At 46.8% G+C, this 24997-nt stretch overlaps 1 protein-coding gene across 1 annotated transcript in view; it reads right to left on the bottom strand.

Moving 5' to 3' along the window:
- Positions 1-2039: 2039 nt before the first annotated feature.
- Positions 2040-24997, bottom strand: part of MMP24 (matrix metallopeptidase 24) — a 43313-nt gene continuing 20355 nt past the window's right edge. The window contains exons 5-9 of the mRNA XM_039563226.1: positions 19361-19522; positions 8501-8715; positions 7036-7174; positions 5862-6128; positions 2040-4577 (exon numbers count right to left, since the gene is read on the bottom strand). Of these exons, the coding sequence (XP_039419160.1) occupies positions 4240-4577; positions 5862-6128; positions 7036-7174; positions 8501-8715; positions 19361-19522 (1121 nt within the window). The 3' untranslated portion in view covers positions 2040-4239. The remainder of the gene's footprint in view (positions 4578-5861; positions 6129-7035; positions 7175-8500; positions 8716-19360; positions 19523-24997) is intronic.

Raw genomic sequence — 24997 nt, 5'->3', positions numbered from 1 at the left:
GACTAGTGAGGATGAGGACTGGACAGAAGGGTAAATTTAGTGCAGCTGAGTGTGAAGTGAAGCACATTTGGTTAAGAATCCAAATTTCACCCCGTAGTGGTGAACTCTGGGCAGTACAAGAGCACATTCCTGATGGAAGGTCCATATTGGAACGGATGTGCTCAGGCTTCAGCAATGGTCAAGAAAGCAAACAATGTCTGCAGCTAATTAGGAAAACAAAGCCCAAACAGCTCAAAGCAGCATGAGCTGTAAATCCATGAAGCATCTTTAGCCCGAGCACTATGTGTAGATGAGATGCAAATATTGCACAGTGGTTGCCAAGCGTTTCTGCAAATAGGTATTTTGGGGTAATGCTCATCTACATTAAATTTTGGGTCTCAAGAACTCCAAAAGAAGCTGGGGAAAGGAGAAGTGAAATTTTCATGGCACTGCCCATTACTTCCCCTGAGATCCTGCCCTGCAGTGCCAGAGCTGGCAGGAGCAGGGTGGTGAGGAGGAGGCTGAGCACAGCAATGTGCCTCAGCAAGGGTGAAATGAGCCCAGGTGCAGGGTTACAGAACAGCAGGTGACGGGCCCTTGGCATCACAGCCCGAGGCACAAGCACAGTGACTGACCAGCACTTGACTGACCCTTTCCATGTACTTTCATCTCCAAGGCAACACACAATAAAATCAAGTTGTATGTCCCCAGAGCTGGGCTCCCACGGGTTCTTGGGATTCTTAAAAATGAAATTGCTGAGCTACAAAGCTGTGGGTTACAGACCATGGCTAAAGCCATCTGGCACCTTTGCCATCAGGCAGTGGAAGGCAACACGTGATTTCAGCTGCTAGGAAGGGTTGCAGGAATGATCTGAGGAACTGAAGGTGTGCTGGACAAATAGGTGATACCATGAGAAGGGCTGGAATCTAGCCATGGGATGAATGTGACAGGAGGGAGAAATTAAAGTCTCATAACTGGGTTCAGTGAGGTCTTGGGGTGTGTAGCTGTGTGTGCTTTAATGGCCAAAAACTTTCATCAGGATCCTTTACAGAGGTTTTTAAACCTCTGGGTCCTCACGGTGTGAGATGGGAGATCTTGAGGTTTAATGACTAGTTATAAGTTAGGAATAATTAATCTGCCTTAGTGGAGGACCAACTTTTGTGAATGTAGTGATCATGCATCCCAGCAAATGTCTAAATTTCCTGGGATGATGAGCCTGAATGGTGATGAAATTATTCAAAGTAGTCAAAACTGGAAAAAAACCAAATAGGATATTGAGTGCAGTACAGTGAGCGTGGCACCCTGGCAGCTTGTCCAGGGTGTTCCGGGGTCCCTGGGCTGTCCAAACCCCCGTGCTGCAGAGCAGGATCACAGGAATACACTTAGAACAGCCTTTTGCTTGTGAGAGTTGAATTAGCACTGCTGATCCCTGCTCCCCTGTGGGAACAACATGTCCTGCACTTCTGGACAGGAGCTGGAACACAGCCCCTGCCTACAGAGAGCTTTGGCCAGGCTGATGGGCAGCGAGTCCAGTGCTGCAGCACAGCACAGGATCCCAGCAAAGAGCTCAGGGGTGGGAACTGTCCCTTACACAAAAAACATGTTTGTGCCCAGATCCAAGTTACCCTAGGACTGTCCAGGGGCTGATCATAGCAAAACAGAGATGATAACAAATGGGATTGTGCTGGAGGAAAGCTGCTTACCCCCCTGTGGCTGCAGAGTGCTGTTCTCACCCCCTGAACACCTCCTGCAATACCTCACCCCCTGGAAACTCCAACACCATAACACCTGCCCCAGGGCAGGTAGAAAAGGCCCCGAGGTATTTCTGTGGCTCTGTGGAGCAGCAGCTGAGGCTGGGTTTTGGCAGCCCAGGACAGCAGCTCAGGCTGGGTTTTGGCAGCCCAGGACAGCAGCTCGCCTTGCTGCAGCCGGGCACACTGCTCAGCCTCCAGTGCACCCAGGCACTGCGCTGCCTGAGCAGCTCGTTCCTTGGACAGGCCAAAACCCTACCTTTGCAGCAGGGAGGAGAAAATACAAACAAACCCAGACATGGCTCTCCATTGTAAATTTTTTTTTAATTTTTTTTTTTTTTTTTTAAATGATGGCTGTTGGAAGTTGCTCAAAGGCTTGGGCTGTCGCAGTCCCAGCGAGATGGCAGCGTACAGATGAGACCGAGGTGCCATGTGGCTGTGGCGTCCGTGGTGTGTGTCCCACCACACCTCTGGTACACAGAGCAACGCGGAGTAGCGTGGGGGTGTCTGATCAGTAGCTCTGACTTTGTTTGGTCCTTCGCACTCCCTTCACCCATCATGAGACGTTAGCACGTTTTGTCACTACAGTTCAAAGTTTCGCATCTACGAGCTTCTCACTTACTTTGTAATATGTTGGTAATAGTTTATGTTTAAACACAATAAACAGCTTGGCTATGGAAATCAGTTATGAAGGACAAAATACAATTTGAAACCACGCGTTAATGCAGTCCTAGTGGGCTTCACCAGACGAATCTATGTGTCTATCCTGCTTCACCAGAGCAATATTTGAGCACTAATTAGCAATCCGGAATGCTAACAATCTCTCTGCTGCTTTGTTCCTCATTGTAATTAGGAATAGTTTTAGCATGTTTGTAGTCCTTGGGGCTTTTTTCAGAGCTGACATTATAAAGCTGTACTTTTTCTATACTAAGTGGACATTCTGTGCATTGCACTTCCATTGCACTCAATAGAATTCAGTTATAGGCAGAGGGTTTAGGTTAATCACCTGTTCCCCAGGGTGAGCAGGCAAAGCAATTCCTGTGCTGACATGGATGGCACTTCTGTACAGTGCTGGACTTCACTGTTACACTGCGCTGCAATAGACTCTTCCACTCTTATTCAACATGGTAAAAATATCAGCATCAACATGAAAATCAAAAGTTTATGGTTAGGGCACAATGTCCTGAACCACTTGCAACTGTAAGAGGGATAAATAGAAGCTACTGTTGTAGGAAGAGATCTGTGGAAAGTCACTAGCTGAAAGTTAAGGTGGTTTTTTTGCCTTTACCTGATTTTTATGGCTCTGTCAAACATGGTCAACTCATTCTACTGTGTGGCATGCTTCCTTTGGTCCTTGCCAAATATTTGCCTGTGAAGACGTGAGTGAAACAAAAAATAACCCCCAATTTTGAAGGCATACAATGTTTGTAACATCTACAGGGGTTGGATTTAGTTTTATAAACAGGCCTAATTCTTACTGTACCTTGATTATTTCAGCAAAATATAATGACAACCTCACTCCAAACAAACATTTCCATTCTCCTGAAACCCAACGTACAAATTCCACAATCTAGTTACACATGCCACGGAACAACAACTCATCTTTTCCCAGCGTCTTAACAGGCAGAGTGCAGTCTGCATCTATACACATTCCTGGTATTTTGGTAACCATTGGTTCTTGCTGGCAGGAGCTTAAACCAACTTACATGACATTTAAATATTTCTTTCATGAGTGGCTCCCAAAACAAAAACCATGATTGTTTTTTGGTTGGTTTTTTTATTTTTAGACCAAATTACTTTGTCTTCAGATTGTCCCAGTCTAGGGCTTGATGTTGCCAGGTGTCTGTTTGGTGCTTCTTGAGCTTCTGCTCCACACTCCGGTACCTCTTTGAGTGCTCGGTGGTTCCTTGTGCACTGTGCTGAGTGGCAGCATTGATTAGTTATGAATGTACAAAACATCTGACCAGCAGGTATTGGAAAATTGTATCCAGGCAGATCCCTGGATTTTGTAATAAACTAAGAAGATTTTTTAGAATGATTCAGCATCAGAATGTCTTCTGCTTATGACACTGAAATTGTTCTTGTTCATAGATTTCATGATCTTAATTCATTTATGAGACAGCTATTAAAAAAATGGTTCTGTTCAGAGGTGGTTTAGCTACACTGGAGAATGCTGGGTTTAACAGGGAGCACTGGTGCAGGGAACTGAAGGAAGTTTCCCAGATCAGTTGAAACCTGTCTCGAAGACTCTGGTGCTGGCAGAGCGAGCCAGTGGATGGCACCGCGACCGGCAGGTGACCTAAGCAGCACGAAGGAAGGAGGCTCCACGCTGCAAGGCTGCCTGCCTGTATTTTTTCCAGTTTTCCTGCTTATTTCCATCCCAGGGTGTTCAAAACTTGTAGGTCACTGAAGTAGTTTTGTTTGGTAGGCTTTTCAATGCATTTTCTCTTTTTTGTGTGTGTCCATAGTCCTAATCAGCTCAATGAGTTGAAATGTGCAGCGGGCTGTGTCATACCCATTCCTGGACAGGTCTTTTGTAGTACACAACATTTTGCTGCACCTCTTTGTTTTTAAACTGGAAGATTGTGTATACCAGGACAAGGATACACAGGGACAGGATGCAGGGGATCACCACTGCGATGGCATTGACAGTGCTGGGCACGTCGTTTATTGTCACCATGATATCCACGTCGTCATGCGGGAGGCGCCGGTCCTTGCTCCGCTCAACATCCTTCTGGTTACAGCCCATCCAGTCCCTGAGGATCGACCTGGGGTAGCCTGGCTCCACATTCAGCCGCTGGTTATCAAACTTCCAGTACTCTTTCCCTTTGTAAAAGTAGGTGTAAACTAGGAGACAAAACAAAGAGTATTTCTCACTATTTCCGGTTAATGACCTGTGCTTGTGGAAGGACATTAAGGGAGCCTGGACAACTGAAACTAGCCACTACCTAAGTCAATAAAACACTTTTATCCAGGGCATTCCCAAGCCATTGTAAAGTCAATGTGGTTTTGGAGCTGGGATTTAAAGGAGAAGCTATAACCCTGGCTTGTGTGTTCAACATTGCCCATGGAACACCATTCCCCTTGGCCAAGACAAGCTGAGAATTAAAAAACAAAGCCCTACTAACTTTAAAGGAAGGGTTCTGCACTGAGTTATTTTTTACTACAGCATCTGTAAAGATGTGCTCGTCATTACCAAGTGATTAACATCATCTGCAGGGTGCCAACATGTGCCTGGGTGTGACAGTGTTTGGAAGAACACCAGGCTTCTGTTCATTCAGCCTGAGGGAGCAAATGCTGAGTAAGATGAATCCTTTTGCCACAGAATCACGAAGATTTGGCCTGTGTTAAGGAGCAGTGCTGTCCTGCTGCTAATAAAAGGGTGATGCTTTATGCTACATGTTGTTTGAAGCACCTCTCTCTCCCCAGATGACTCATTTTCTAATGACTCTCAAGTTATTAGAAAAAAAGGAAAGAGAACAGGAGAAGGGAGCTGTGGTGAAAAGTGCTGGTCTCCTGCACTGTTCCCCAGCTTAGCTGGTCTCACTGCTATCCTCCAGCCTGGCCCAGCCCTACAGCCCTCCTCTCACACCACAGCTCCAGATTTGAACACAGCCTCAATGGCACAAGCCCCTTCTGTTGGCTCTTTCCCTAACTGGAGGAGGAGGAACTCTTCAAATCAGAGAAAGAAATGTGTTGGAAGGAGCCTCTCTGGAGCTCCAAGCCCCTACTCAGAGCATAACTTCAAGGCTAACTGCTAACATCAGACAGGTTGGAGCCTTCAGCAGAGAGCCAGAGCTCACCACAGGTAAATTAGGAGGAAATGTAACTTCCAGCATCCTCAGAAACAGGGCCCAGGAAAAGTTGGGTCTATTGTGACAGAAAAATCCCATTCCCTATGAGCTGGATTGTCATAATGTGGTTTAGCAGCTGAAGGAGGTGTGTGGGTTGGGACAAGGGTCAGGAAGGATCTCAAACTGCTGCTGCTCACAAAGCCCAGATGACCCCAGGGCTTCTGAGACTTGATTCCTGGATCAGAAAATACTCAAAACACTCCACATCCAACTGCCCAGCTCCCAGCACAGACCAGCTCTTCCCAATCTCACAGCTGTAATGACTGCAGACACATACAGCCTTCCTTGCTGATGAAAGCCCCCTGAGGAGCCTGAGGGATTCCTCTCCACACGGTGATGGGCTTTGGGTATCCTGGGTCCGTTGCTCTCTTGTCCTCGTTGTACCTCCAGTACCTGTCCCCCTTGAAGAAGTACGTTTTGCCCACGGGCTCCCAGCGCAGCGCCGTGTCGATGCCCTCCCGGGGCAGGCAGTTCCCCAGCTCCACCAGGCTGTGAGGGTAGCCTGGCTCTGCCGTCACTTCCTTAAAAACCCAGTACTTATCTCCTAGAGGTGAGTGAGGACACAAACAACAAACAGATTGGCCTGGTTAGGAGTTGAATCAATACGAACCTAAACCAACTGCAGTGAACCATAGGATGCTGAGGGCTTCCAGGCTTAACTGTAATCTGTGAAAAAGCTGCTCCTCCATTTTGAATCTGAAACCTTATTTCATCTGCTGCTTGTCAGCTCTTGTTTTGGGAGAGCTGTTGAACAGCCCTTTCCCATTTACCTTCTCATGCCAGTAATGATTTCAAAGACTTGTCTCATCCCCTGTCTGCCATCCCTTGCTCAGGCTGAGGTCTTGGTCAGCCCAAGCTTTTTAGACATTTCTGTTGCCTTTCCCTGAGCCTTCTCAAGTTTTCATACAGTTTAAAAAGCTGAGGTACTGAAGCTGCAGACACAAATTCAGAAGCCTGTGGTTTTGTACTGGACATGCTTTCCAGCCACGCTTCCTTGCTCACAACTTGCTCTCAAGTTACAGGATCCTGTTCAGACACTGTCACCATACAAGGAGTTAAAGTGGGTCCCAGCACAAGGTTGGTCATTTTGTCTCTTTAGGAGACGCTTGTCCAGAAATGAGGTTTGGGAGTGCCCTGTACCTGGAGAGGCCTCAGTGCCCTGGTGAAAGGTGTTCAAGGATAGGGGGGGAACTGACACTCCCTGGGAAATAGGAGCTGTTTCTTGTTATCACATGAAAGTCAACTTCCCCTAATTGATCTTAACTCTATACAGAGATTTCCCTGGCAAGGCCAGCCCACACTGAACTGTATTTGAAGGATCAATGTGGCTGCTTGAAGTGCCCCCTTGGAAAAGGACAAGGGTGCAGCGTACCTGTTTTCACCATTTTCATGCCCTAAAAGCAGCCTGAGGTGAGGCAGGAGTGGTTGGCTCATACTGAACTGTACTGTACCTTTGAAGAAAACGAATTTGCCATCAGAGCGCTCATAGGCTGCGTCGATCTTTGCAGGGAGGCCCTTCCAGAACTGCTCAATCTGCATGGGATACCCCTCCTGCACCCGGTTGTTGCGCAGACGCCAGAACCAGCGATCCTGAGAAAACCAGAAGCCTCTTGAGACTAAGTATTTTTGTCTTGCAGTCAGACCTGGCTGGGTCCAGCATCCAGCACTGCTAATTCTTGCCTAGGCCCCACAACCATTACAGACACAAGTCCTGCTTCAGGTGACAGCTCCAACCCAGCCCAACACTGTCTTCAGTGTGGGAAGTGCTCTGGGGGGAAGATGGCAGCCCAAAGGGGGAGATGTTGATTGATGGTGCTGTGAAAAAGGGTGGAAAGAAGGAGAGGGAAAAGGAGCAGGGGGAAGAGAGTCCACAGCTGTAAGCATTGTGACCTCTCCATGTCTTGTCACTGAGGTGTCCTGCTTGTCCTGGTACAGTTGAAGCTCAACTCTCAGAGGCCAGGAGAGCCAGACAGCCTGAACATTACCTGGTGACTGTGTGAAACACACAAGGTCTGAAGGCACAAAGGAGTTATGAAATATTCCTTTAGATATTAGATCATTAGTTAAAGCTGCAGTGGATGCTCAGGGATGAGCATGAGCAGGACAGAACCTGTGAGACTTCTCCCAGATACCATCCCAACCTTCAACTAGTTTCATTTCAGTAATATTCTGCAATTGATGTGGTTTGTCCATTTAATAACCCTCAATATATCTCTCTCCACACTTCATACCCATTGGGCAGAGTGAAAGCTACTGGTATTTTGGGAAGGGGATCATGGATGTCCATATTCAAGGCACCCTAATGGGTTATTGAGCAAAGCCTCTCCTTCCTCCCTGGCTGTAGTTTACAAGGAAGGTTGACTCAAACTCCCCAGGTAGGCTGAGTGTTCCCAAAGCCCCAGTTCTGTGCATGTCACCTCTGAGACAACGAGGCTTGTTCCCACAGAAGCTGTGGCTGCCCCATCCCTGGAAGTGTTTCAGGCCAGCTTGGATGGGGCTTGGTCTAGTGGAAGGTGTCCCTGTCCACGGCAGGGAGTGGAACAAGATGGTCTTTAAGGTCCCTCCCAGCCCAAACCGCTCTAGGATTCTGTGGTTAACCGTGGCACTGGTATTGCTCCCTGGCTTTACAGGTGGCTCCTCTCAGGCTTGGTGGTGTCTGAATTCTCTGCCAATGCACCCAGTTCACATTTTGGAGCACAGGCTGCCTGGGCATTTTGTAAATCCCATCAGGCACTGTTTCCAAATATTACAGAGCCAATCTGCTTACACTTCCTTCCAATACTGCTCAGTCATCACCCCCAGAGGAACAGAGCTATTTTCACAGCCATTTCAAATCTCACTACCAAATACTTCTATTAACCCTTTCCAGCAATAAAATGAAGGGAAGACTCATGGGTAAGCGGGAATTCTTAGTACCTTGAAAACAAACATTTCTCCTCTAAAGAGAGCCACAGTGTTAAAGTTGCCATCACAGATGTTCGGTTTGGAGCCAGGGAGAGCTGGCCTGTCACCCAGAGGAGGACTGGGAGGCCGTGGCTGTCTCTCGTGTTTTCTTTCCGAAGTGGAGTGAATTCTGCGAACAGGAAGAGTTGGTAAAGGCCTGGTTGGCTCCAGGGGCTCAACAGGAGGACCTAGAAGTGAAAAGGAATATATTTAGTAAATTGGACACGCTTGGTTTTTCTGTAAGCTTTAAAAGGCTCCAGGCTGGATGGACAGCACTGCCAGGGATTTACATACTCCTGATGCAGAGCTCACTTCCTAGAAATGGGGAGCAGAATGAGATGCATCCACAAGTGAAAACTATCCCAAAACAGACAAGTGATAAGAACTGAAGAAGAGCCAGAATGTTTTTGTAGGTCTTCCCAAGGAGGCTGGAGCTAAAAGGAAGGAGGAGCCACACCAGTCACGTTCCCAACTGAAATGAAAGGTCGTAACCCTTGAATAGAAATGTTTAGTAGACCATAAAAAAAGGCAACAAAAAACCCTAGAAACCAAAGCAAAACCAGAAAAAAAAAATGGTGTGAAAACCAATGCTACATTGTAGGGGAACTGCAGGGAATACTTTATTACAGGTCAGTTACCAATCTGTGCTTTCCCTGACAAACAGGTGTTACAAGGAACCTTATCCCACTCAAGTGATGCCCTCCCAGCACAGCTCTCCCTTTCCATCCTTCCCCAGCTCAGCTCTGGGATGTGACAAGGCTGCAGGAATGTACAGAGAAATAAAAGTATGAGTGAGTTAGACTGGAGCAGAGGTCTTAAACTGCCTCTGCAGTTTTTCATTAACAGTTAGAGGGAAATCTGGACCACATCTCACTCAGAGAGTCCCAGGTTCCTTGTTGCTTCTCAGAGAAGGCCACGAGTTAACATGGCAAGAAACAGAAGGCCACTAGAGCAAGAGATTTCGGTGAGCTTGAGATCTGAAGATGGTTTATTTGCTGGGATCAAGGTTTCAATTCCATTCTGAGCCTGTAGGACAGAATGGGGGCTGCTGTCATGGGTGCTGTTTCAGTGTCACTGTTTTGGGCCAAGGTGCTGCACCCCAGCTGGGGGTGAACACTGGCCCTGGACAAGGCTCATCCTCACAGCCTGGAAGAGTCACCCCGAGCTGGGCACCTGCCCAAAGCCAGGGAAGGGATTTATGAGGAAGGATTGAGGTACCTGTGGAGGCCACACATCTGTGGGGTTAGAAGAGGGTTTTTGCAGACAAACACTTTGAACTGTGCAGTCTGAAATGATGGTTTGGTGCCTGAGTCCCCATGGCAGCTTAACTCTTAAATGTTCCATTTTCAAAGGGTTCCTAAAATGGATGAGTGCTTAACATGTCCTGGAAAGGGGACCAGATTAGGAAAATCCTCACAGCTAATGACAAAGAAGCCATCAGAGAAAGCCATCTCAATAACTGTCAATAAGGATGTAACAGTAAGGATCTCGTGTCCAGGTTTCATGGATATTATGTTCAGAAAGTACCACTTGGATGATAAAGTTCAACTTCCTGCAGTACCAGGCCAGAAACCTCCACCAGCGAGTCCTGTGGTGAGCCCAGTGTTTCCAGGGCAGATACAGCCCATTTTCTAGATTTCAAGCATAGAAAATCCTCTATAATGCACAGTAAACTGCTCTAATGATTAAGCCCTATCACAGTTGAAGTCAGCCTTACCCATTGCCTGAGTTTGTGCAGGATTAAATTCAGTGTTTTCTTTCTTATGTCCAGCATCTCAACATTTAATCATTTATAGATTTTGATGGGAATGCTTTTAAAATTCTCTTCAATGAACTAAATAGAGCAGTTCCTTTGGTCTGTTGCTGCAATGGATTTTGGTTTCAAGGTCTTGAGACTTACACCTCTTTCCTGAAGCTTTTCAAATGGATGACTGTATTTATTCAAGGCAATTTGTCCTCATAACACTTTGTACCATATGCAGTTATTAGCAACTATTTGTATTTACTTTATCCCAGAGCTTTAATAAAAGACATCAGATATTGCTTACAGAAATACTTTAGATGAGGCTTCTTGGAAAGCTGTCTACATGAAATGGATACAAATACTATACTGATACTGTGTATTTCTTATCCCCTCCCAATCTTACCTGGTCAGTGCCCAGTGGTTTAGCTGACCATAGAATTTCCAAACTCTGATACTGCTACTGCCAGAGACCTGTGGATTTTCCCCAGATGGGATGCAGCCAAGGTCTCCAGACAGTGCCTGTGACCTGAGCAGCAGGGCTGGACCAGGCAGGGTGGGCACATCCACAGCAGTGCTGCAGTGCAGCTCAGGAAGTGCTTTTGGAGCCTGGTCCTTGCAACTGCTGTGCTTTTGGTCACACTCAGGTTCATTAAATACATCCTTTCTGGACCAACCTAAACTTGAAGATGCATTTCTTGAGCACAATCCAGGATGCTGCAGCTGCAAACAGGCACCACAGGGCACAGCAAGAGCTGACCCACAAAACCACCTCCTTCCTCAAAATATATACACAGCAGGTGTCTCAGTCCTCAGGACCTTATTTATTTCACACCATCCCTGTGTACTGCTGGCTCTCCACATGTACTGCTGCTATTCTTGCTGGCAGCCACTGACACTGTCTGCTCCCACACCCACAGGACCTTTCTGTGGTGTGAAGCAAAGGCACCTCCCCAAGGGCAGCACGTCAGCTGGATGTCTGGCACAGGCTGGAAAGCTCCTGAAGGCAGGACTGAGTTGGTACAGTGGGGCATGCACAGCTAGGAGTGGGGAAAGAGGCCCCAGACAGACCCTGCACAAGGACAGACGGGGTTCTGGTTTGTTCACATGGGAGGGGGCAGCAGGGTTCAGCTCCTGCCTGGAACAACTAAAGGAGCAGGAAGTTCACAACCAGTTTTGGATGTCAAAAATGGCACTTGGTGCCAGTGACAGAACCCAAGTAAATGAAGTCTGAAAACCAACAATTTACATGCTCAGTGAAGACGGAAATGCTTGCTTTAGGAAAGAGAAGTTTTGACTGGGACCTAAGCAAGGGGACAATAATTGGTGATTTACTGAGCACTGCAGACGCTCATTAAACAGCAGAATGACCCCTTCCCTCCTGTGCTGCCTTCCCCATGGCTTTCAGTGGATGTGGTTGGTAAATAACACTGGAAAACCTCTAATGCCTGTCCTACCTGACAGGATTCCCCTGCCAGCAGCCTGGCACAAGGGTCAGCTATAGCCCATTGCTGCAGAAACACAGGGGAGGTGTTTGCTGTTCCCTCCCCTTTGCAAGGGGCAAATGCTGCCATGCACTGACCAAGGTGCATGAGGTGCATTTCTGTTGCCAGAGATGACCACAAGCAGTAAGATGAGAACACGACATTAATTCCTTCTCCCTCTCTTTTAACAGGAAAAAAGGGTGAGACAGGAATAGTACCTTAAAAAAAAAAAAAAAAGATGAATGTGTCTGATGACAAAGAGCCATCGGACACAGAGAATCTGACACACACAGAATCTGACACACAGAGAATCTGACACACAGAGAATCTGACCATAAGGTGCAGAACAGGCACTATAGTGTTACGCTTTTATGATGGAAATTTAACACCTCCTGCATGACTGGAGTTACTAATCCACTGTCTCTGCACAAGTGAGGACCACCTGTGTACCCAGTCACAGCCTGCCCTGCCCTGTACAGGCAGTCCCATACAGCTCCCCTGTTCACCTTCAGTGCCCAAGGCCTGTCACAGTCATCTGTGGAGAAGAGGAAAGTTCAAACAGCACCTGCAACCCAGGGGACCAATGTAAAGGTTTTAATTAGCCCTAAAATGCCACTGTAGCCACACACAGAGAAGTGCACGGCAGAAGCAGTTGTACACACCGTGGTCAGGATGGTGCCAAGCAGCAAGGATTCAGATGAACCAGGGATTTGCATTAAGGAAAACATTTGCTAGGACAGTGGAGAGAGATCTCAAGTCAGGCCCAACAAGGGAAGCTGGCCCTGTATGTACTCACTGCTGGCCATGGCCAAAACAGAGCTGAGCACACTGCTCTGAAGGGGGACCTGGCCCTGGCAAGGCTTCCTACACGTGCTGCAGGTGGTCTGCAACCTGCTTGGATGCAGATTTTGTCATTTCACTTCAAATATTCCTCTTACTGTCTTTCCCTGCCAGCCACAGATGTTTCCTTGCTATCTTTCACTCCTTTGTTTTTATAAACCAGGCCTTCTAATTTATTCTGATGGAAGGCTTGTCTCCTCTCATACTTACATGGACTGCCCTTTTATTTTTAATTGCTGCCTCCACTTTGTCCCTGAGTGTGGCTAAAGGTGGGAGGTGATCCAACAACTGTACACATGAGAAGAGCACAGGAGCACACAGAAAACATGGAAATCCTCAGGTCCAAGTACTACTCAAGCAGAATTTGGTGGACAGGTTTGGGAATGGGAAGCAGAAGCACAGCCTGTGCATTGGTGGAGAAAGATGCTCCCTCATAAGACCTAAGGCACTGCAGAGCCCAACCTGGCATGCAAGCAGAATGAGCAGACCCCATCCATTAGGAAAGCTCCCCGGTCATTCCCATTTCCAGACTTCATCACAGTAACCTGCCTCCAAAACAGCTCAAGGCAGGATGGAACAGGTTTACCAGCAGCACAGATGAGTGTGTGAACAAAGGGTCACTTAAGACGTGCTGTGGTATTTAATACAGGGACTGATCACACACACCAGTGTGTGACTGACCAGGCAACATCCTCTGTCACTACACTTCCGAGCAACTTCAGAGAATCAGACAGAGGAAAAATATCTAATTAGAAAAACCTGAGTGAGAGAGGTTATTGCATGGGTCTGCAAATGGGCCTGAACCCAGTCACCTAGTTATGATGTGTGATCCCAGCAGAAGAGCCAAGTCCACCCATGGGACTGATCCTGCAGCCACTTCCACACGGGAAGCAGGAAAGAAATCTCCTGGAGCTGGAAACTACACATTCTGCAGGGAAGCAACTTGCTGGGACTTTACAGACACTGTGTGGAGAAGAAGTGTTTCTTCCTCTCTATCAGAAGCAAGGCAAAGAATGTCAGAAAGCTTTTGGGTCACAGCAGATCACCTTCAGAGTGTGACTTCCACCACTGGCACTTAGCCTCCTCCCTTCATGCTTCCTCTGTCGCAGACCATCTGAATACCAAGGTGACCTGTGAAGATAACACAGAGAGAGGAGGCATTTAGGAGCCACTGTGTCGATAGTTGAGGACAAAATATAATTGTACTGTCCTCCTGGCTATTGACAGAGTGTTCCCTCAGCTGCACAGCACCTGCCTGGAGGCTCAGCACCTTTGTGGCTCAGCCTGTCCCAGCCAGTGGCTCCCCGAACCTGCCAGCACAGAAGAGGCTTTGGGTCAGCTCAGGGGAGAGAACCATCCACTTGCAAACAAAGGCCTGTCCTTATCTTCTTAATATTCACTCCAAGAAGAAAACTATCCTCCTGGCTGCAGTTATGGTTTGAATAACACAGAGGAGGGTTTTGGTTTGAAAAAGCTGAGCTGCCTGCGTGTTTCTGTGGCACTGAACCAGCTGTCCGGGTACACAGGCAAGGCTCTTCAGCTTAAAATCAAAGCCTACAATCCAAGGGAGCTAGGGAGAGCAAGAGAAACCCACCTGGCTGCTCTGCAGGCTCCAGGGCAGTGCAGAGAGGCCCCTGTTCACACTACATGATGCAGCTGCCAACAAGCCACCTCAGGGGCCAGAGATTGTCCACAAAACTCCAAGTGCAGGAAGGACTCCTTCCCCTCACTCACTTGATAAACTCACCCAGAGAGCACTTTGCACTTCTGGGCTCAGCCTTCAAGGCTGAAGTGAATTAAGATGTTCCAGATAGCCTGGATCCTTGCCACAGTGCAGAACAAGCCCCAGCACCCACAGAACAACGGGCGGACAGTCAAGGCCCCCATGATCATCACTGGGTGGCAGGAAGGGTTTCTCAAGCCCTTCTCACATGGACATTCTCCTCTGAATGACAACTGCCCTGCAGGTGATAGAGCATTCACCTGGCAGACAAGTGTCCGCAGCAGACATCTTTGCTCTAAGCCAAAGGGAACGCTCTCCTGGGCTCTGGAACGAGGTGATTCACCTTGCACTTGGGTTCTCTGCTTTGGGTGCCAGAAAACTGGGTCAAAAATTCCCAGGCTTGGGCAGGCAAATGATGAGAGGTTGGGACTCTGCAAGATGCTCCAGTTTCCTTCTGGAAAAACTTTCAGAAGCCTGACATCTGCTCCACAGCAAAACAGAACATTTTCCTACACTCAGAAGAATCTGTAGGATGAGAAAAGTATTTCCTACCCAGCCATAACACACACCAGTGTTTTTCCACCAGCTGAGAAACCTCCCAAGAGAGATGGGCTCTCTCTCAGCCTCCCCTTTGGCAGAATCCTCCAGGTGTCAGGTGGAGCCCAAGGAGAGCACCAGGAACCAGGCAGTTACTCCCTGTGTTCCAGAGGAATGGCATACAGCAGGTGAGATCTGTGGATGCACCAGAGGTGGAGTCTGATGTTTTCTGCTGGGTTCAACAGAGTCCGTGGACAGGAGGAAAGGTGCAAATGAAGTGATGCAACATAGAGAGGGGATCTGGTATCTCTGCAGCATGCCAGAGATGTGGCACCAGGGCACATCCCTCCAGATTCCTGAGTGCCAAGCATTTGCCTTCCCCTCTCCTATGAGCACAGCACCACGGGACATGGATCCACAAGTCCCAAGTCTTGCAGCTTCTACAGATGAGGTCTTGGATGTTATTTTATTTCCTCCTCATGTACAAGAGGACATTTTCAGAGAACACTTCCAGGTCCTGCATGACAGCAAAGCTTGCGCTGATGGTCCCAGTGCAGTGTCACTACATGGAAATTCTCCACCAGGTCTTTCTGCTGTTCCCTCACAAGCCATCTCACACACAGGTGTAGTTTACAAGGATCTGGGATGGTCACAAGAGTCTGTAGGTTACAAGAATCTCTATGGCTGGCACTGGGAAAAGGGGGGGGAGGTTATGGAACCCGTGCACACTGCACTGGGGAGGCGGGACTGGCAGAAGGTTCTGTTTGCTCATGGACACTGTGCCCTGCTGATCCCCTGTTCCTGGATGTCAGAGCTGGTGTTGTCCAGTTCCTCGGCCAGGGACTAGAGTGGTTTCATGACCACTCTGGACCTCAGGCCTCAGGGGTGCAGCATGTGCACTGACTGGGAGCTCTTCTCTTGAGCTGCACGAAAGATGTGCGAGGCTGAGACTTCCTCAGTGGGATTTGGGATGACTCAGATCTTTGAGGTTGTCTCCTGGTCTACCTTTGAGTGGTTAGGAGACCTCCCCTTTGTGACCCTAGGCTTTGAAAGGCCCTTGAAGGCAATGGCCTGGTTAACCAGCCTGTGGACATGAGTTTCCCTGCACATCATGTCAAGCCCTCTGCTCCCCAGACACAGTATCACAAGAGTCACTCCCAGTGAGAGGCTGCTTCATCACCCACTGCAAACCAGTACAGAGAGCAGGACTTGAAGAATAATGGAATCACAGAATCAGTCGGGTTGGAAAAGGCCTCTGAGATGATCAACCCTTAACCCAGCACTGCCAAGCCCATCACTAAACCCTGTCACCAAGTGCCACATTCACACTTTTTTGAATACCACCAGGGATGGTGACTCCATCACTGCCCTGGGCAGCCTGTCCCAGTGCCTGACCACCCTTTTAGTGAAGAAATTTCCCCTAATACCCAGCCTAAAACTCCCCTGACACAACTTGAGGCTGTTTTGTTTTGTCCTGTCACTTGTAACCTGGGAGAACGCCGAGTCCCACCTGCCTGCACCTTCCTGTCAGGACAGGGTGACCACTGCTGCAGTGACCAGTTCAGGCTCAGCTGAGCATCTCTCCTCTCTCCACCCTGCAGCCCTGGATTCAAAACTAGCAAGTTAAGAGGCAACTCAACAGGATATCCAGGGGACCTACAAACTGGTATCATTTCCAGTTCAATTCCTTCCTGGGCATGTCACTTGTGACATGGGCACCTAAGTACAGAGGGAGATATCCTTCTGAAAAACACACATAAAGAAAAGTCTCGGTGTTTCCTTGTTTTGTCAAGGAATATGCCACAGGAAGCAGCTCAGGAGATGGGAATATTGCTGACTTGTGTTGCAGCTCTGTCACACAGGGAGCTGCTGGCCTTGTCCTCAGTAGCTCAAAATGGAAGTAACATTTTAAACATTGACCTTATACTAATCAGCATGAAGCACAAACAAGAGTTCACATCACCTACTGACTCTTTGGGTGAGTTTTGAATTAAATTCAGCAGAAAATAAATTAAAAATTCAACAAATCATTATATGACAGGTCTGGACATATTTAAAACACATTTGAAACGCATCATTCTCAAAAGAAGGAGACAAAATAGACTTCAGCTTTAGTAGAGCCTCTGTTCTTTGTTTTAGCAACTTCAGTGGAATGAAAAATTGGAAGTTTTAATTATAATTATTTTTTTTAAAGGATGCTACAGGCAAGACAGTGGCTCTGTGTCTGACTTTGCAGAGTAGGTTACTAAATAATACATATTGAGCACATGCTGCTGCACTGTAGAGAATGTCAAAGCAGCAAGAAAGCAGGAGATTTTTGTTTTGGAGAGGTTCTCTGGTAGATGGGCTTTTGGCATTCCCAAGGCACAACAAAGCAGAGTGGCACTGTGGAAATAAAATGCATTAGTTGAATGTTCCTGCTAAAGCTACAAGAAGGATATTTCAGCAGGCCCTTCTCAGTTGTAAGATAAGATAAGATAAAGGGTTCTGTTCTTTCCCATTAGTTCCAGGGAGAAACCTTCACCTTCATTTTCCATAATTTCTTTGTGAACCATAAGCATAATACCTAATTTTAAATTCAACTTCATTTTTTGGACTGTAACTCCGTACTAAGGGCCAAAATCTCTACCTGGGGGAAGCAAAGCTCCTGCTGCAGAAGCTGCTCCTTCTTCTCCCCACAGGATGAGTTATCTCTACAACCCCCAACACCATCCCCAGCCCACTCCAGCTCAAAGGCCTCAGAGCCCCATTCTGGGCAGTGCTGGTCCCAGCTCAGCCCCTGCTGATCTTGGCTTGAACCCCAAAAGTGGAGCAGGAAGGTTGTCAGCTCCTTATCTGCTCCCTTTCCAAAAACACATCAGAAAACAGAGAAACCAGTCATTTTTTCTTGATTGCACTTCCACTGTCTGCAATAAATTATGGTTTTTTTCTTTTCTGCTTAATCAAAGTTCACAGGAACTAAATCAACATTTCAAAACAGAAACAGCACAATGACATTTTGCCAGCTTTCAAAAATTAACACCTAGGTCTATTACTTAATGAAAGTTTAACACTGACTACCACAGCACTTTATTTCAAAACTCTCCAGAGTCTCCACTATCCTGAGCACCAGAACACGTACTATGTTAAAGTATTCATAATTAAACAACACCACAGGACAATTAACATTCAACTTCAGCCTGGTAATGATCAATAAGAAGATGTACCAATGAGACAAGATAGTTCCCCTGGGTGTACCTTAAGCCACCTTATTTTACATGTTGGACCTTGCTTGGATATCTGCCTCACACTGAGGCTGGACTGCACTCTATAAATGCCTGGTTTTTCCCACTGCCCGCCCAAGTCAGAGAAATTAGCCCAGAAAGAGACTTTGCCAGGCATCTGCACTTAAATAAATGAATCTCAATCCAGTCACAGAAAATAAACACCAAATCTGGCTCAAACAGCTGAGATACAGTTTAGACCTCTAAAGTCTTGCTGCACTGCTTTAGAGTCTCACAGGTCTTGACACAAATTCTATTAGCAGCAATTTCAAATTCACTGGCAGATCACTGATGCAAACATTGACTAGTGTCAGGCCTGCCACCAACCTCTGCAGCAAGCCCTGAGAAACACCAGCTTTCCCACTGACAACCACCTTCCAAGTATTTTTTTCACCTTTAGTTCATACCATATCTGCTCTACGGCTTCTGGGAGCTAATATTTGACTCCAGCTGCACAGTTACACAGCACAACTGCTCTGTGCTGCATTTATTAAGTAACCTCTCTGTCAAACTTGCACCTTCCACAAAGAATGAAATCAGGGATGTTGGACAAAACCTGTTTTCCGCAGACTGCCACAGACTGTGGCCACTAGTCTCAGTCTCCCCTTGAGCTCCTAGAACCTGGATTTCTCTTTGGTCCCAGAGTGTCCTTCAGCCAGTAAGTCTGCAAGTTCCTGTCCTCACACCCTGGTATTCATGATCCCATCACAGGGCACCACATCATCTGCAGCTCCTTGGTTTTTTCCCATAATCTCTCTGCCCCTTTTCCCTATTTTTCTTGAGCCAAATATCTTTGTGACACACGCTGTACAATACGTTCAGCTGGAGATTAAAAGAAGCAAAGTGTTCCCTAAGCAGATCCAAACTTTCTTTCCCTACCTTATATATAACAGGAAAAAAACGAGTGCATAAATACTTTTTACCTTTCCTTGATGTTGCAGGCTCTTTGCATTCTTTCCCTTTATTTGCACTGGTTGTTCTTAATGGACAAACCTTGGGTACAGCAAAGCCTGTTTTTCCCTTTGCAGTCCTCCTTGATTTGGGGACACAGTGAGGGATGAAGCAGCAGTGGGATCACAGAGGTTTGGTTATCCTGACTTTTGCAGTCATCTGGTACTTAGTCCTGGATCAAGGGCTTTAAACAGTTCCCCACTCGGCTCTGGCAGCAGGCATTTGGGGGCTAATTGTAAAATAGTCTCTAGGCTCAAACTTGGTGTAAGTAGAGAAGTAGATAGGGTTGCTCACCGTAGATTTTCTGAATTCCTTGCAGGTCATCCTGGGGCAGTTTGAAGTTGTGTGTTTCCATGTACTGGTAGAAAGGAGCCATGATAGCACTGGGATCATTGGAGTGTTCCAGACCCAGCGCATGCCCCAGCTCATGGACTGCAACCAGGAAGAGATCGTTCCCTGTGGGAGGAAGGCACAGCCAGGTTAGCACACAGCCACGGCCTGAGGCCATCCCAAGCCCCTCTTGCCCATAAAGCCAGAAGCAAATGCTTTGCTCTCCTCCTGCACAGCAGGTCACAGTGCCAGGGTCAGCTCCTGGAGATGGTTTTAGTCCCAAAAGTCTGCACAGCCTTTAGCCATTGTCATGGAATGGGCCAGAGGCTGCCAGCCCCAGACAGAGCAGGCAAAACAGGCAGTGCCTGCAGTGAAAGGACACTGACTGTAGACTCTCTTGTAGAGAATTTACAGAAAATGGCCAACAAAATGGTCACTCTGATACCACCGGCTCCTTATCTGAGTGCTGCCAGGAGAGGTGAGAACACAGACAGTCTGCTAATCCATGGTGGGGTGGGTGCTTTGTGCCCCTTCTGGGTCCTCTGGTGCTGTGCTCTGATCTGCCCTGGGCCAACAAATTGTAGGGGAGGTCTGAAGGCACTTGGCAAGGCAGGAGGAAGGACAGAGAAGACCAGGATAAGACCCACTGTCCCATGTGGGCAGCCCCATCTCCTCCAGTGCAGGCTCTTCGATGCGCTTTTACTCTGCTGGACCCCTGGCACTGCCATGTGTGCAGGAGCTGAGCACAGGTAGCTCCGTCCCACACGGGGAAAAGGTTGGGTTGGATCCCAGTGGTGGAAGACAAAGGAAGGAGGAGGAAAGAAGGGTCAGGACTCTTCCTGACAGGAAGAGGAAGGGTTCAGGAGCCCTGTCTGGTGCAGAAGCTGGGAGGAGTGCAAAGTAGGGGTACCTTCAACTCTACAGGCACACATTCCTCTTCAGTCCCACGGGTCTGGGACCCTCATCTCTTTGATCTAGTGTGGTCCCTGGATGTCCTACTCCATAAGGGCACTGGAAAGTGACCCAGGCAATGCTATGTAGGGATGAAGACAGAGCCAACAAGGACTGATGTAAGGGTCTCTTCATGGCAGGAAAATGTCTGAGCCCTCAATTCTGCCTGAATTTGGGCTCCTCTGGTTTTGTATTTTTTTGGCAAGGCAGAAACCAAGAGCACTTGCAATCAGACACTTGCAATCAGTTGTCAGTGGCAGTTCAGTGGCTGCTCCGCAGCCTCTCCAAAGAGCTTCCCCACACCTCCAACTGCCCCTGCCTTGGAGGTACCAATGCTCAGCTCTGTGCACAAGGCTGAGCTCTCCCTGAGACAGGAGTTGCAACAGTGACTCGCACAGAACCATCTCCACTTTTTAAATAGTTACTGCTTCACTGTTGCCCATAAAAACATGACAGAGCAGTTTCAGGGGTCTGTGAGTCTCCACAGCAGGGAGCTTTGCCAGCATCTGAAGATACCTAAAGTCAGTACCAAGCAGTGCTTCCCCAGCCACACGTACCACACCAAAACAGTTAAGTGCTCTAAACATTTGAGTTGGAGGGTGAAAGCATCTGAATACACAAGATATGTAAAAATATACAAATGCATTTCAAATAAATTTTCAAATACAAATGTCCAAAAACATATATAGCCTAAAATGTTAGAATTTCTGTATTTGGGAAATCCACATGGAGACCTACTTAGTTATTTTTTTCTCATCTGTGGCTGAAAAACCTGGTTTGTGCAGAACAAGTCAATACCATGTCCAACAGCGTAGTATAAAATGCATGAAGTAGTTTTATGGTAAAGTTCGGAGGACTGATCAGGGGTTTTCAAAAACACTCAAGCTTAGAAGAAGCACCCAAATTCCAAACAGGAATCAGAGATTCAATGTAGTCTTGCAAAATTGAATGGACTTCTGTATCACCCTAAATGCTCGTGAAAGCATCATTTTCACTGCTACCACAACTACTCGCACGTGGAAGTCCACGGCAAAGGTCAGTACAGAGCTGACCTCATGAGACTCTGCTCATCACTCACCACAGGCTCACAGGCTCTGCCTGTGCTCAGGGACATCTTCCTTCACCTTCCCTCGGTGGCATTGCTAAAGTATCTGCAGTATTTGTGCTGCCAGCAGGTCTAGAACTTTTCTCTCTGTAAATCTGCATATAAATTTATGGAAGTGACTTGCCTCTATGTCCTAAACCTTTACCAGGAACATAAGATCAGGCACTACCTTAAGCTAAATTAGTTTTAAACAGCTTTCAATCACTTGTTGCTGCCCAAAATAAATGCCAGCCCACTTTACAGGTGGAAAACAAATCCCACAGACTCACAGGATGGTCGAGGCTGGAAGGCATCTCTGGAGATTGTCTAGTCCAATGCCCAGCTCAAGCAAGGTCAAGTAAAGCAGGTTGTCTTGTCAGGTTTTGAATGTCAAGTTTCTTGTACTGGGAAGCCGTGCCCAGGGCACTCCAGATGTGCCAAGCAGAAAGGAAGGATCATCCTTGCTGGCACTGACCTGCTGGCAACGTTCTTCCAGAGGCAGCCATGGATGCTGTCAGCCTTCTGTGCTGCTGACTCACGTTCAACTTGCTGTCATCCAGGAGCCCCAGGTCCTTCTCTGCAAAGCTGCTTCCCAATCTCTGGGCCACCAACAAAACCCAGGGGCAGGGCTGTGCATTTCCCCTTGCTCACCTTCCTTAGGTTCCTGTCAGCCTGTTCCTCCAGCCTCTCGAGGTCTCTGAACCACAGCATCACTAGGCAGTGTTATCAACCACTCCTCCAAATTTCCTGTCATCTTCAAACTCACTGAATGTGCACTCTGCTGCATCACTAATGTCATTTCATCAAGGTATTACAGTACTGACCTCATGCAACCCCTCTGACACATATCCTGAACATCTCCATCTTGTGGTTACTGCAGCTAAGGATGTAACTCATCTTCACAATACCCACATTTCTTCAGGTATCAGGTCCAGCAGATCATCCTTGTTTGTTCCTGGATCACCAGTAAGACAAACAGTAAGAGTTCTGTGATAATCAGCAAGCCCAGGAAGATGGAGGCTCATTCCTGAAGAAGTACCTCAGCCACCAAGGTGGTGTGTATTTCTTGTCCAAACAGCATTCCTGAAAGCGTTCATCTTCTTGGAGCAAGGTTCAGATGGAGACCTAACAGCCTAGCATGATGCCTTGCTATGGAAACATGGTCAGGCAATGGGATAGAGGCTCCTTAATTTCCTGTTCAACCCACTCCCCCAAGACCAAGAAACATGAAAAACTTGCACTCACAGTATCCCAGCCACCTGGGTAAGACAGTAGGGTGAAGAAGGAACTGACTCCTCTTGCTCTGTACTTGCAGGAAACAGTCCCAAGAGAAATACAACAATTTTTGCTCATTTGCACCATCTGTATAAAATGAACAGGTCTGGTCAGAGACCTGCCTGAGCTTCCTCCTTCCCAATTCTCAGGAGGCAGCCAAAACTCCACCAATAAGCACCAGAGAGAGGATGACCCTGTAAAACTCGGGGGAGTAAGTTGGTTCACTGAGTAAATTAGTTTGACCTGCTATGCTAAAGAAACACAGTTAATTTAGCTTTGAAGTTGCTGATGTGTTTTCTTTACCAGAACAATGTTATTACCATGGAAAATGACAACTGAGGACACACCTATAGCACTATAAAAGCATCCTCCTTTATCATGAATGCACTGCTTACCTAACATCCAGATCAATGGCTCTATACAACTTGAAACATAGGTTTAAGTTGAATTTTCTTAATTAAAAGCAATCTGTGTTCAGGATAAATCTCATTAGCTGGTGTGCTCCCAGCTCAGCTAACTTACTTTAGATAAATTGCAATATAATCCCATATCAAACCCAGCTCTTTGGTGAAAGGACTCTCAAATTGTTTGTAACATTCTACCTTTCCCTGCAGTTAGGAAACACATGGTTTTATTGCAACACAGAGAACACTGGAGTCATAGATAAACTGACTTATGTATGAACTTCCTTCAACTCTCAAACTCCATCCCTCCTGATTCTTCGATTTTTAATCTTCCTCTGGAAAACCATTCCATAGGTAACAGACATCTTGAGACAGATTTTCTTTGTGAAGTTGCCAGCACATGCCTTCTTGGACAGTTTCATTCCTTTTAACTATGAAAATCCATATCAAAACACTTTATTTTGCTAAGTAACTCACTGAATAATTGCTTTAGGTCAGTGAAGCCACTTGCTGAAATGCCTGTCAGTTCACAGCAGCAGGTCACGGGGACTCCATTGTGGCACTGCTATCAGTTATTGCCATCAGTGTTCACCCCTGAGCACAGCTGTGAGTGTGGGTAGGCTCTGGAGAGCACACAGCACTGGGGACTGTAAATCCAGGACACAGCTTCTAAGATAACTGAAGTACAAATAATATTGCATATCAGATTGACAGGAGAAAAGAGACTGAATCTCTGCTCTTTGTCATGTTAGTTTTATACTTTATGAACTGTATCGCTCTGCCAACACATCTACATATTGCAGTGTACTCAGACACAATTCAAAAGACATATGAAGGTTGTATTTTGAATTTTTATTAAAGTAAGAATGATACTGAAGAAGTCAGATAATTGATTGTGTGTGACAATAGCATGCCTCAAGTAATTACAGAAGAGATGGTGTGAACTAAACATGCTTTAAATACAGTAAAATGAGTCCTTCCACCCCAACAGCCACATAGAAACAACTGTTTCCCAAGCACAACTTAAAGAAGCTTTAGAGCTACTCTAAGCTATGCCTTGGTTCTTGCATCTTCAGACCTGGCAGGTCTGACCTGTCCAACAGAAGAACATGTCATTTGTCTGTGCTCCTCCATTCACCTCCACAACATGCTCTGCTCAAGGAAAGCTTTTCAGTCTTCTGAAGACCCTGAAGAAGGGGTGATACTGCTCTGTGGAATTCTGTGGAAAACAGCTTTTCTATCTAGAAAGGAAGAAAATACGCGTTAAAAAGAAATACAGGTGTCACTTTGTTCATAAGCAATTATTGTTGCTTGTAGCAATGAACATGATGCTTCTCAAGGAATTACTGAAAACTGAAGAGCATGTGAACAGCTTCACTAGAGAAAGAAGGAGTGATCTGCAGTTCTAACAGCAACTGTACCACAGCTACATTAAACTGATCCCCATGAGACCAAGTGACTGCAGAAGGACAAAGAGCCACATTGTGTTACAAATGTGAAAGGTAATTTGCCTTTATTGCCCAAAAGGCAGTGTGCAAATCAGGGCTGGTAGCTGTGCTACACACCTTACTAATGGTGCAAGCTGGACTTTATCTGACATGCATGGAGGACACTATGAGGACAACCTCCTGCAGAAATTCAGAGGAAAAACACAAACTAATGGTCTGCAGTGGTGAGACCAAAAGTGGCAGAGTGGGCAGCCAGAGAGCTGTGCCACTTCAGCTGGCTCAGCAGCCTGACAGTCAGCAGAGTAAGAGCATTCTGCTGAAAGATTAACCCCATCTTTCCCAAATGTAGGTTGTAATTCCATAAACAATTCAATATCAAAGAATTACTGATCCCAAAATGAAAATTCCTATTTGCCAATTCCAGCATAGAATTTAGTAA

This window comes from Corvus cornix, chromosome 20 (assembly GCF_000738735.6).
Source record: "Corvus cornix cornix isolate S_Up_H32 chromosome 20, ASM73873v5, whole genome shotgun sequence".
NCBI lineage: Eukaryota > Metazoa > Chordata > Aves > Passeriformes > Corvidae > Corvus > Corvus cornix.
The sequence above is the reverse complement of the archived record's forward strand: the minus strand, read 5'-3'. Positions and strand labels throughout refer to the sequence as shown.